Genomic DNA, 14189 nt, shown 5'->3' on the forward strand with positions numbered 1-14189 from the left:
GGGTTGGTTTTTTGACTGAGTGCAATTTCTTCCATTCAGTTTTTGATGGGCATTAAATCATAGTTCACCTGCCCAGTTTTTTGACCAATTTTTCCAGTGGGGACGGGGTTCCACCACAGATTTATAAAGCCCGAAGGGCTAGATGTTATGCATTGGCTAATTAGTGGCCGTACCTCTGTAGGAAATCCTATCTAGGTCACGCGACATTACAAAAGAATTTCAGCGCTTGACAAATCAGAAGCATCGCGACTTTTCGAAATCAATAGCAACTATATTTTTTGCAATATTCACTTCTTTTTTGCTCGGAAAAGCTTATGCCATCTAGTCCTTTAGGGCTTTACAGAAATCTGTGGGCTCCCCTGTGTTTGTGACACGTCTGTGAAACATTAGCGTTTTTGGGTACTTTATTACAGTGGGGTTTCCACGATAACTCGGACATGAACTAGTAACGCAATTTTGTCGAGTTTGATGGAGAATCCGTGCCAAATGGATTCAAAAGTTATGGAAAAATTTTCGCATAGATTTCATTACAAAGTGTTTTGTTCTTGTTGTTTTAGTAAGCACTTTATGACTGAATGAAACACACAGGAAAGATGATGGAAGAACACAAAGAAAGAGAGAGTTTATTACAAAATGAAAATTTAAATGATGACGATATCGAACCTAAAGGTAAACTTATCTTCTGCACAACTTTTTTCAAATTTCATCTCTAGTTGGATAAAAGTTAAATAGTTAAACGCGGGAAAAATATATGCGCAGTAGAGTCAGGGCGTCATGGCAGTTTACGGAAAATAAAGTGGCGGTCGAGTTTGGAACAAACTTTACACTGTAAACGTCTAACTACCCATTCACAAGTTTTCCCGCCTCCTAAACTATTCCCTTTTTTAGTGATCTTGTGAAGGCGATAGGATTGTCTAATGGAAAAGTATAATCTTTACAGAAGAAAAATTCTCCATAAATCAAAGAAAATCTTGTCGTGTATTTTATCAGTGAAGAAAGGTTTGGTACAGTCTACGTTAAGCACTGCTTTGAAAATATTCGTTCAAACATTTCATTTCTTTGGATATAGGAGATGATTATACGATCGAAGAAGCTATCGAACGGATTGGCTTCGGTAAATTCCAACTGAAACTGTTGGCTATGGTTGGATTCGCCTGGGTATGTATAATAATAAATTTCCTCCCACTTTATGAAGCGATGGCTAAGTTCTTAGATAGCCGAGCCGGCTGGCTATGGAACCCGTGAAAACAATCGAAAGACTGCCTAAAAGTCCTAGACTACTTGGCTTTCTATATAAAATATCGACTCTATCTATCTATCTATAACTTAAATATTGTTCACTTGATTCAATGGTGCTATTTTGCCATCATTGCAGCAATTTAGGTTAGTGTACCGTAGCCATCTTTCACTCACTCTTAATATTCGTAATACACTCTTCTCGAGATGCATAAATTCATTGTTATCCTCGTTTTCAAACAGATTTCATTGCTATAAAATTACATATTCACAATGATAATTGTGTTGTTTACACCTCATGAGACATTTTGAATATGTAATTTTATAGCAATGAAATCTGTTTGAAAACGAGGACAACAATAAATTTATGCATCTCGAGAAGAGTGTATTGCTGACTCTGCATTTTAGCTCTTTTAGATTTTTACAGCTCCTCCAAACTGAGTCCATTATAAAGGATGGCTATGAAATTTTAGTTTGTTTTAATTTTCCATTAATATAGAGCGCCGATTCATTAGAAATGGCATTATTGGCAATTTTGGCGCCAGCAGTCAGATGTGAATGGCACCTATCACATTACCATGAAGCTATGCTAACCACTGTAAGATAATTAACATTTCCACTCTGATTCACCTTTCCAACAAAATTTATTATTATCCAAACAAAATCAAAGACTTGCAATTAAATTCGAAATGTTCAAGGATATTCAACCCATCATGCAGTCCCGTAAAATTCGAATTGAAAAAAACAAGATTTTTTTGCGTGCGTAAAGGCTGAGTATCTTTTACTCTAGACTAGTAAACGATGCAGCATTTCGCTTGCATTGGTACTACGTTCGTTGAATACAACTCCCTCCGACGTCAATTTATCTTTTTTATAAGAACTCTTTACATGCAGTCTTCTCGCCTTCCTGTGTCTTAGGAAAGGCAGACACTTGAATTGCAGACACTTGAAAAGTCTACCTCAGTCAAAAAATATTCGCTTTCACTTTCCACCACAGATTGTGTTTATTGGGATGTTGATTTTTTCATACTTTTGGGGATGGGCAAGTGACACCTACGGTCGGAGAAAGGTAAGTGACACGCTAGCCGTAAATAACCAAAAGTTCTTGCGAAAAGCAAGCTAGACTTAGCCCGCGTAGTATATCCGCTTCGTTTTTAGAACAAAAAATCAAACGCAGATTCGTTTCTATGCAAGGGTAGTCTACCTTGCTTCCATTGAGTCTCAAGCCCGAAGTGCTAGAGGCAAAACTTTAACCTTCTCAGGCAAGAGAAATTAAAGCCGCTTATTTCCAATCCAAAACGTGCATAGAACGCGCCGTAATCATGACGATTGATGTATCTAGCGGTTTCTTTGTTTTGGAGGACCACAATTTTTGAAATCTAGTGATAGATTTTAATTTCAATCTAACGCTTGTGTAAAAACTACGCGTGGCCGTTCTTGATGGGAGATAAGTGGTTTCATTTCCCATCCAGGAGTCTTGCCTCTAGCCCTTCGGGCTTGAAACTCAATGCTCGCTTTCCGCTTAGCCTTTAGAGAAAAGTTCCGTTGTGTGAACGAATAAATTTCGTCCGTCGTCGTGGCTTATCTATTGATAATCACCCTTACTAATATGATGTTTCCAGATCTTCTCGGCCTTAACAACATCAACGTATAACAAGGAATCTGTACCAAAAAATTCCCCCCGCTAATTAATTTTTCGAGAATTTTCCACCAAGGACCTCGAGTGACTTAGGGCAAGTCTCAAAAACCTAACATTTTACCCTAAGTTTTCGCTACCAATAGCAGCCAGATTCAGAGATCCACTTAGGGCTCTAAAGTACCTCTATACCTTAAGGTTTCAGGGTCCGGTTGTTACGTAATTAAATATTAACCTAAAAATTGATTATTAAAGAAATTGTAATCATGACGTCATAATTTGATCGAATTTGGTGACGTCATGAATCGTATAATCGCTATAATATAAAAAATACATGTCAAATCTATCCCAAATTTGAACCAAAGATGCATCTAACTGAAATGTAAGTTTTGAAAAAAAATTTTTGGAAAAATTTGATTACGTCAGCAAAAAATTGCATTTTTCGATTTTTTGCATTTTTTGCTGACGTCATCACACCATTAAGATGCGTCTTTGGTCCAAATTTGACAAAGATTTGACATGTACTTATAGAGTTCGAGCTAATTTACTATTTATGACGTCATAATTTGATGACGTCACAATTCACACTCTCTTTAATAATTAATTTTTAGGTTAATATTTAATTACGTAACACCGGGTCCTGAAACTTTAAGGTATAGGTCATCTAAAAATCCATAAGTGAATCCCTGAGAATGGGTGCTATTGGTCGCGGAAACGGGATTTGTGATTTTTAAAAATCTAGACACGCCCTAACTCACCCGAGACATTCTTATTCCAACCCCCCCTCCCCCCGCTTATTGATTTTTGGGAAAATGTTTTTGAAAGTTCCCTCTTTTGTCCTAATTCTGCTGCATTAGCCTCCTTTTCAAAAGTTTTCCACCCAGGACATGTTTATTCCAACCCCCCCCCGCTTATTAAGTTTTGAATTTTTTTCCAACCCCCCCCCCCCCCGCTTATTCCAAACCCCCGGCTATTAGGTACCCGAGAGTAATTTTAATACTCTTCTACACATCACAGGTTTTGATATGGTCGACAACTGGGGTTTTTGTGTTTGGTTTAATCAGTGCTTTTTCACACACATATGTTATGATTTTATTGTTGCGGGGTGGTGTGGGTGCCTCCATGGCTGGTACAGTGCAAGGGTGAGTGTAAAGTGAAATAATTTCGATCCCAATAAATACAATAAGTCTTACAGTATGTCCCAAAAAAGTAAAAATTCTCATAATTTTTCTCATATGTTTATGACTCGTCTACTTAATATTTTAGTCTTAAATTCCTTTTTGGGAATTGAATGTATAAAATATTTTCTCTAATTCGAATAAAATTTGTGATCCGTTGAAGATCGAATTAGAGAGAGAGTCAACTGAACTTGTTGCCATAGTCATTTTATATTTTACAAATTTAAACTTCCTAAGTTAGTTATAATCATACAATCATGTTCGTAATATTTGAGAAAAAAGGCAAATTCACCGGGAAGTTTTGAAACCCCAAACGATTTGTAAGTGCTGTACAGTAGGTTGGAAGGGTAGAGTTTTAACTCTGAACTTTAACATGAGACTTAAGATCCAAAAGTTCAAAAATGGTCCAATAAGGCTCATAATATAGCCTAGAAGTCTATAAACCCAAGCCAAATTGAACTATCCGATTAAATTTGAGAGATGGCTCAAAATCGACTTTCTCGCCCGAACTTCGAATTTTGAAAAACGAGTAAATAAGCTTAATTCTCAATAGATTTCGACCATGATTGTAGTCAATACATAGTTAATATTCTCGAAACTACTTTCTTTAGAACGACATTGATTGTGGAGTACTTACCAGTCGCTGCTCGTGGACTATCTATCAACGTTTCTGGAGTAAGATTCATGATTTATCCTCTGTCACTGTCACATCCTTGTCTCACAGACCCGCTGGGATATCCCAGCCCCATTGGAAAATTTAGTAAAAATTTCGTCCCTGGTGGGAAAAATACTTAGAATTTCAGTCACACTGGGAAATTGACTTTGATTTCATCACCATTCAAAATTCTATGTAAAAAATTACACTCCAAAACTAACCTTACTGGATTTTTTACCCTTAGAAGAATAGAACTTCAATCCCCGCTGTGGGAAAAACTTTCACTGAAGCTGTGAGACAGGGGTATACTATCGAAGTAACTTCATATTTTTTTGAACTTTTTTTCGCTTATAAATAATTGCAAAGCTGCAGGTATCCATTTCTTCCCTTTTCTCGATAATTTGATAGTCTGTCAAAATGTTTCTTCTCTTCTTTTTAGATTTTTTGGTCTTTTGGCACGTGCTTCGAAGTGCTTTCTGCGATGTATATCATGCCACGTCACGGATGGAGAGTGTTATTATTTTGGTCTGCATGGCCTTGTCTTATTTTCGTTGTAGCTACCCTGCTATCCAAGGTACGTTGTTTTAACGTTCATCTAACGTGGGTCTAACGTTTATCGCTTCGCAGTACACTCTATGCGCATTGTCTGTTTCATAAAAGATTCCCGTACGGAGACCTCTGCGATGAAGTTAAAACAATACTTATAAATTTATAAATAGTAGCACAACTCTAATCGTCTCCCCTCTCTCGCCAACACTCCATCGCAGCGGTCGGTTTGAAAAATCCCAAATCAGCAAAAAAATGGACAATCACGCATCCCTTTGAAAAAAGTCCAAATCACGTATCACAGCTCGAAAATCTTTCAAATCACGATCACGTTTTGACCTCTCATCACGCAATCACGTAGAAAAAAATTCCAAATCACGTAGTCACGCTGTAAATAAGTCCTTATCACGTCATTACGCAAACCGCTTGGGAGCCTAATTAAACATCGAATGGAAAAAACAAGAGATTTATTTATAAACAAGGTTTATTCATTTTGGTGAAATTTTAGCGCTTTTATGGTACAAAAAACTGACATAGTTTGCTTCTCTTTAAGAATATATGATCTCTTTTTCAGCAACCGCCAGAAAGTGTGCGTTATTTGGTTTCAAAAGGCCGTCAAAAAGAAGCTGAAGAAATTCTCCATAAAGCTGCCAAAGAGAATAAGAAGGAGGAGAAGTTGCAAGGAAATCTCATCACACTCGAGAAAGATCAGGTTTATATGTTTCCCTTCTGATGCAGCTACTATTTCAGCATACTACCGCCCTTTGAATCCCGCCCTCTGAATTCCGCCTCTGATATGATTAGCAAGTTTAATGTATATTTGCACTTTTTGAGGACGGTAGAGTGACTGAAGTGCTTCCGATTTCGGTTGGTTAAGCACTTTATTGATATGAATAAAATCATCACATCAACAAAATATACTCTTTTTAAAAAAAATTCTGTTTATGCCCTTTTAAAATCAAGTGGTCAGGAGTTATAGCCTAAAGTCTGGGACTCGTATTGGGACAATGTATTGGCAAATCTAGAACGTGTATACATGGCACTCAGATTTAAACCCTTGGTTAACGTCTTTTCTATTTTTTATCAGGGTGAATACAAACATGGAAGTTTCTCAGGCCTGTTCAAACGTGGATATTGGAGACAAACATTATTACTATGGGTGATGTGGTGAGAAAGTTTGTTGAGCTATTTTCGACTGTTTTATTCCTAATGATATCTGCTGTGACTGAAGTATAGTCAACGCTCTCTCTAATTCGAACCTCTATTATTTCTGTAATTCGAACTAAAGCATGGAGCCACTCAGTTGGAAGGTTATATAAAAACAAACTCCCTAGTTCGAATATTTCTCTAGTTCGAAGAAATTTTTTGGCTCCTTGAAGATCGAATTAGAGAGAGTCAACTGTATGTGTTATATCTCTGGCTCATTAACAAATTCAGTTTGCTCGATCTTCTCGAACTCCTGGAATTCGATCTTTAAGGGACAAAGAGTTTTTTTTTAAATTAAAGATTAAAGAGAGCATTTGATACACTACTTTCTAGATGAGGCCCGGGGGGGGGGTACTAGGTTTGCGAGGTGACGGGTATGTCCGAGCTGAAAATCGAAAATCGACCCTTTGAGAGACAAAATTTTGGTGATTTTGGGACCCTTTGAGAGACTTTTTCCTAAATTTTGGTCCATTTTTTCCAAATTTTGGTTTGATTTTCACCAAATTTTGGTCAAAATTCTTGGAAATCGTGACCCTTTGAGAGAGAAATTTTTGATTTTTGTGATTTTGGGACCCTTTTAGAGACTAACTTTTGAATTTGTACCCCTTTGAGAGACTTTTGAGGAATGAGAAAAGGTACCCTTATGGCTTGCACATACCCGGCACCCATTTTGCCTAAGTAACCCCCCCGGGAGCTGAGGGGACCAACATTTTAGTTCGAATTACAGAAAGGTTCGAATGAGAAAAGTTCGAATTAGAGAGAGTTGACTGTAAGATGTTTTGTTGCTTTACTACCATAGACTTCAATAATACCATTGCATCAATTGTCCAAATGGCGGTTAAAAAAATACCAACAGAACTCACTTGGACGTTTAATTTTAATAGAAAAGGAAAAAATACCAAGTTTCATGTCCTTCGCAAAAGACTTTGGTATAATAAATAAAATTATATAAATCATTCATATGAAGGTTTACAATCAATTTTTTTTATCTCTCTAGGTTTGCATCGCATTTTAACATCTATGGTTTGTCACTATTGACAACTGCATTATTCTCAAGTTCATATACTTGTTATGGTAAGAGGTTCTTGTCAAACTCTCAACCCTTTAATGCAACATTTTGTACAGGTTTCCCAAAGTGCACTGCAAGGGTTAAAATGAAAGAAAGTGCAAGAAAATGCATATGTAAGGATGTGAAAAGTGAGAAAAACAAAGCAAAATCTTAAAAAACCAAACCATACACAGTAAGAATCAATTTCTCGGCTAAAATTACTTAAATTTGAGTAATTTTTGTTTGGTCCGATTTTAAAGGCCTAAATTTGGGCTGCACATATGATAGATTTCAGATAGAGTCGCCCGGGCCTGACATATACGGAAATTTTAAAACTCATCGCCGTACTACTATGCTACGTTATCAAGTGATACACTCTGGTATTCTAGAATAAGAACTTTTATGTGCAACGCACAATTGCAATTAGACTTTCAATAGTACATATACCTTATCGGCCCTTTTTACGCCGGCCCTAATTTAACGCTGGCCCCTTTTACGCCGGCCCTTATCCCGCCACAGCCTAATTTTGAGCTTGCGCCAATTAGGGCCGTAAATAACGCCAAAACTTGTAAAAATTGTTATTCAGGCTTCAAAACAGTAATTATTAACTAAAATTTAGATTAAATGAAGTTTTGGATATAGAGTAAAAAAATGGATAGTTTTCATCCTTTAGTCATGCTTAAAATCCTTTAAATTGAGAAAAAATGGTCAAAAATTAACGCCGCTTTTAGGTAAAAATTGCAAAATTTTGGCCCTTTTTACGCCGGCTCTTTTAACACCGGCCCTTATTGTGCCACGAGCCGTAAAATAACGTTAATCAGGGCCGGCGTAATAAGGGCCGATGAGGTAGTATGAGTACGGTAAAACATTCTCTCGGACGAAATTTTGACAGCTTTTTTATACTATTCTCACCGTTATTAATTCATGCTGTATTTTTTTACAGGTGAACCAGCAGCGAAAAAACATGAAGCAGTGAATTGCAAACCGTTAACACAAGCAGATTATCTTCACTTCTTTTATGTCCTGGCTGCAGACTTCCCCGGTAAGTTTTTCTTTTTGTTAATCTTGACCAGACGCTGTTTCCACTGACCTTTATATCCCTGGACGAAGCTATATCCACCATCAGAGTGTTCTGGGGGGGTTGTACTTTTACGGTGTGACGGGATTGGCTCTTTTTTAGTACGTTATTATGGGATTTGACGAAAAAAGTGACGGGAAAACGGTATTTTAAAATCAGACGGTGAAGGTATTTAGCTTTATTTTTTGTCATCATGCCGGTATTTGAACCTGTACAAACCGGTGTGACGGTGTTATCATTTTTTTTCAATTTTCGGGATTCCGGGATTTAGCAAAAATTTTAACGGGAAAACGGTATTTCGAATCCCTACAAACAACCCCCTGTTCTTAATTTCATCATTTTGTGAGTATTTGTCCACTTTCAATAAGAGGCCCGTAAAAGCCTTAATTTGTTCTTAATAATTTGGCCATCGAAGCCTTATGTTCTTATATAATTTGTTCTTATAAAAATTTGAAACAGAAGAGTACCTTCAATCTCTAAAAACTTTAAATTCGTCTTTACTTTCAGCGATTTTGGTGACAGCCATTTTAACAGATACAGTTGGACGAAAATGGCTTCAAGCAATCGGCTTCTTCGTGATGGGAATTTTCTTCACACTCTTACTGCTTTGTACTTCAAGGTAATCTTTTGATGTATCGCCGTACTAGTTCAAGGTAATCTTTTGATGTATTGCCGTACTAGTTCAAGGTAATCTTTTGATGTATTGCCGTACTAGTTCAAGGTAATCTTTTGATGTATTGCCGTACTAGTTCAAGGTAGTCTTTTGATGTATTGCCGTACTAGTTCAAGGTAATCTTTTGATGTATTGCCGTACTAGTTCAAGGTAATCTTTTGATGTATCGCCGTAGTTCAAGGTAATCTTTTGATGTATTGCCGTACTAGTTCAAGGTAGTCTTTTGATGTATCGCCGTACTAGTTCAAGGTAATCTTTTGATGTATCGCCGTACTAGTTCAAGGTAGTCTTTTGATGTATCGCCGTACTAGTTCAAGGTAATCTTTTGATGTATTGCCGTACTAGTTCAAGGTAATCTTTTGATGTATTGCCGTACTAGTTCAAGGTAATCTTTTGATGTATTGCCGTACTAGTTCAAGGTAGTCTTTTGATGTATTGCCGTACTAGTTCAAGGTAATCTTTTGATGTATCGCCGTACTAGTTCAAGGTAATCTTTTGATGTATTGCCGTACTAGTTCAAGGTAGTCTTTTGATGTATCGCCGTACTAGTTCAAGGTAATCTTTTGATGTATCGCCGTACTAGTTCAAGGTAATCTTTTGATGTATCGCCGTACTAGTTCAAGGTAATCTTTTGATGTATCGCCGTACTAGTTCAAGGTAATCTTTTGATGTATCGCCGTACTGGTCTAGGTAGTGTTCTAGACGGCTAATTTAGACAAAGTAGAAAGAAAGCAAAAAGACAAGGGACAAATTGTAGTCTATAGATTATGCAAACTGATATTATCTCGTAACAATTATCATAATATCACATACAAATTGTAGTCTATAGATTATGCAAACTGATATTATCCCGTAAAAATTATCATAATATCACATACAAATTGTAGTCTATAGATTATGCAAACTGATATTATCCCGTAACAATTATCATAATATCACATACAAATGTAGTCTATAGACAAGAAGCCGGAGCGGCGTGAAGGTCCAGCTGACGTGGCAATAACCGAATGTCGTTCGTACCGGGTGACGCAAAAAAATTTCCTTTCCATCCTCCACTCTGAGCTTCTATTCTTTGACACTTTCTTTGGTTTGCTAAGTTTTGAAATCTTTTCTGCATTTCCCGAAATTCCGATACCTTTGCCGCTTATGGGATTCGAACCCACTATATACAAAGCACCTATGATTAGAACGCCAGCGCCTTAACCACTCGGCCATCGAGTCACAACTCCATTGAGGAGTTCAAAGTTCCTTATAAACATGGTATTTACTCCAAACTCTACCCGGGGGCCAAAACCCTAACCAGGGGTTAACTCCCATCCCCAACCCTAGCCCTAACCCTACCTGACCCTACCTGAAACAACCCTTTAATCTAACTGGGAATTAAAGGTCCATTCTGCTGCGCGCTGGACCAATTATGCAAACTGATATTATCCTGTAACAATTATCATAATATCACATACCACCCATATTACATAATACAAAAACACTTAAATATACCGCGTAGGAAACTAAGGCGAAAATAAAAAAGTTTTCCGGAAACCGGCCAGGTGAAAAAAAATCTTTTTCTGACCCAGCCGCAGGCTACGGGTTCATTTATATGGCTCATCATAAAGAAAATCAAGTTGACCGTTCACACTTTATCAAACGTCGTTTTGTTAGATTATTACCGCTTGAATCAGGTTTTGTTCGTTAGTAATTGATACATTAGTATTAAGGGCTTACTTCATACTGTTTGTACATAAAAGTTATCTTTAAAGTTCTATTTCAATGATTCTAAGTTATCAAAAATAGCAAAAAAGAATTTTTGCAGCCGGCCGCATGAGAGCTTTTTTCCTTCACCCGCATTCCTGAAACACTACATTTTTTTATTTTCGCCTAAATAAAGGTTTCTCCCCTATACGAATTAATGGGTTATCGTTTTTTTTGATTGTTTTCATTAATGGTTTCTATATTACGATACTTTTTTCTCTTTCAGTCGGAATTGGACAACATTTTTCCTATTCGGCGTCCGATGTTTTGCAGCAGTGGCGGATGTGGGCGGATATATCTACACGCCCGAAGTGTACCCTACGGAAATTCGTGGCGTTGCTTTAGGATCTTGCTCAGCTATCTCAAGGATTGGAGCAATGCTGACACCTTTTGTTTCACAGGTTATATAAAATACTTTGCAAAAACCTAAAACATCCCTGTCTCGCTGTCAAAATCTAAGACATCCCTGTCTCTCTGCCAAAACCTAAGACGTCCCTATCTCTCTGCCAAAATCTAAGACATTCCTGTCTCACTACCAAAACCTAAGACGTCCCTGTCTCACTGCAAAAACCTAAGACATTCCTGTCTCACTACCAAAATCTAAGACATCCCTGTCTCTCTGCCAAAACCTAAGACGTCCCTGTCTGGCTGCCAAGACCTAAGACGTCCCTGTCTCACTACCAAAATCTAAGACATCCCTGTCTCTCTGCCAAAACCTAAGACGTCCCTGTCTGGCTGCCAAGACCTAAGACGTCCCTGTCTCGCTACCAAAACCTAAGACGTCCCTGTCTCGCCACCAAAACCTAAGACGTCCCTGTCTCTCTGCCAAAACCTAAGACGTCCATGTCTCGCTACCAAAGCCTAAAGACATTCCTGTCTCACTGACATTGTGATCCCTTGAGAAAAGATTAAACAGGCCTGATCCCAGGGTGGGTACTTGGGTAAAAAGGGCTACGAGGAAGTGCCTTAAACAGACCTGAATAATTGATTTTGTGAAATCCTTGAGACAATCTTGTCCTGTTGACCTTGTATACTCTTAAGAGAACTTTAAACAAGCATGACTCACCGATTTTGTGAAATCCCTGAGACAGTCCTGTCTCGCTGACGGAAAGGGAGAGTTGGGAAGCATTACAGCCCGGTTTCGGTAGCTTGTTTAAATCGATTCTTATGAATATTCTTTTCGCTCTTCGTACGTTTGGAATTAGCTTTTTTGTTGTTTTACAAAACATGGATATCAATTTGTCAACAAAAAATGCATTTACGATTCCTTTGACAATCCCTTAAGTGTTTTTATACTCGTTCAAGGCATCTATAAGAATCTAATACACCCCTTCTTACACATCCCCTTGGACCCCTTCCAACTAAGAAAAATGGCAAAAATATCGTCCCTAGTGGAAAATTATACTGAAAAAAACAATGGAATTCAAATTCCCAGCAATGAACATGGAAATATCAATCCCCATCGAGTTTTGGTCCAATATTTTTACCCCTAATGGTTGAAAAATTCCCACCTGGTCTGTGAGGAGGGGGTGTTTTAATTCAATAAAAACAAAAATTTTCTTCGTCATTTTCTTGACGTTTTTCTATTCTCCAGGTTTTAACACATACAAACTTGAGCTTAAGTTTATCAATCTACATCGGCTTTTCAATCATTGGTGGAGTTTGTTCGTTACTTCTACCCATCGAAACAAAAGGTAAAGGTCTGGAAGAAATCAACGAAGACCTGAGGAAGCTTGGGAACGATCGGATGGAAGACACGTGATCGGATCGAAGACACGTGATTGGATGGAAGACACGTTATTGGATGAAAGACATGTGATCAGATGGAAGACACGTGATCGGATGGAAGACACGTGATTGGATGGAAGACACGTGATTGGATGAAAGACACGTGATCAGATGGAAGACACGTGATCGGATGGAAGACACGTGATTGGATGGAAGACACGTGAAATCAAAGTTGGTTATGGTGTAGAAAGGTGTCATTCAAGAAAAGGGCATGAAATCAGCTGCAAATAGGCTAAACGAAAGTCGTTTAAGGTGACTTTAAATAAAGGAAGACGTTTTTTCGACATCAAAGGAAAATAAAGGTACATTTTACTGGTATGAAGTTGACGTCGATTTGGGATAAAAAGATGTTGCATTTTACATAGAGAGATTTGACAGCTTGGATACCATCAATTTCAATCGCCCCCATCAAATTATAGTCGAAGCATGCCGATTATTTGGAGTTTGAAAAACTTGAAGTTCAACAAGCAGGATATTTTCATCAAAAAATAAGCTCATGTAGTCTCATTGTGACAAAATACTGAAATATAAACCATTGTTATACTAATGATTGACAAAGACGAAGAATGTGTTTTCAAATCCCTTGGGATTTAAGAAGAAGAAGAATACTTTTTGAAAGTGAATTGAAAAATATAACATAGTTAGATTTGCTGCTTTACACGTTTTTTTTATAAGAACAAACTATATAAGAACATAAAGACTTCGATGGGCAAACATTTAAGAACACATTAAGAATAATTTAAGACTTTGCGAACTCTAAAAAACCTTTTTTTCTTAAGAAAATAGACAAAAATACTCATAAAATGGTGAAAAATAAGAGCATGTTAAGAAAATTTTCAGGCTTAAAGCCCAAAAAGAACATCCGAAGGCTTCAAAATTTTTCGATGCTTTTATAAAAAAACATGTATTCAAATCTCAACAAATTTGTTTGCTTGAAAAGTCCTTCATGTTTTCTTACATTGTTGACCCTTGAGCAAAATATAAAAAACTCTTATGTTATATATGGCCTGAAATTCAAAATATGAAGTCATGTTGATAGTCCAAACATTCAAATCAGACTTGTTTGTTGTTTACTTTTGGGCAATTAAATATATTACAATGTCAGGAATAACTTTATTTGCCAATGTATGCTACTTTAAACCATGAACATGTTTAAAGGGATAATCAGATGGTTTGAGATATTTAGATTGCAGAAACCCTCTGTGGTCCTTAATAAAACCCCCGGGAGTGATACTAGGGAATTTTACGACCCTTAGCGGGACAAATTTGACCAAATTTCGATCTAACAATTTTGATGTAACAATTTTCCAAAATCGATTTATTAAAATTTGAAATTTTTGAAAATGGGTTCTCACACGGTTCTTACGTTGAAATTCTCTTGTTTTCATCCTAAAAG

At 37.2% G+C, this 14189-nt stretch overlaps 1 protein-coding gene across 1 annotated transcript; it reads left to right on the plus strand.

Annotated features, from left to right (window-relative positions):
• The first annotated feature begins 555 nt into the window (after window positions 1-555).
• Window positions 556-13350, plus strand: LOC136812426 (synaptic vesicle 2-related protein-like). Its single transcript, XM_067068920.1, has 14 exons — window positions 556-669; window positions 1070-1158; window positions 1736-1834; window positions 2234-2305; window positions 3890-4014; window positions 4662-4725; window positions 5145-5279; window positions 5826-5963; window positions 6339-6418; window positions 7455-7531; window positions 8449-8547; window positions 9091-9202; window positions 11232-11406; window positions 12600-13350. The coding sequence occupies exons 1-14, from the start codon at window positions 576-578 to the stop codon at window positions 12765-12767; spliced, it is 1527 nt and encodes a 508-aa protein (XP_066925021.1). The 5' UTR covers window positions 556-575; the 3' UTR covers window positions 12768-13350.
• Window positions 13351-14189: the final 839 nt, after the last annotated feature.

Source organism: Clytia hemisphaerica, unplaced genomic scaffold, assembly GCF_902728285.1.
Source record: "Clytia hemisphaerica strain Z4C2 unplaced genomic scaffold, Clytia hemisphaerica genome assembly, whole genome shotgun sequence".
Classification (NCBI taxonomy): domain Eukaryota; kingdom Metazoa; phylum Cnidaria; class Hydrozoa; order Leptothecata; family Clytiidae; genus Clytia; species Clytia hemisphaerica.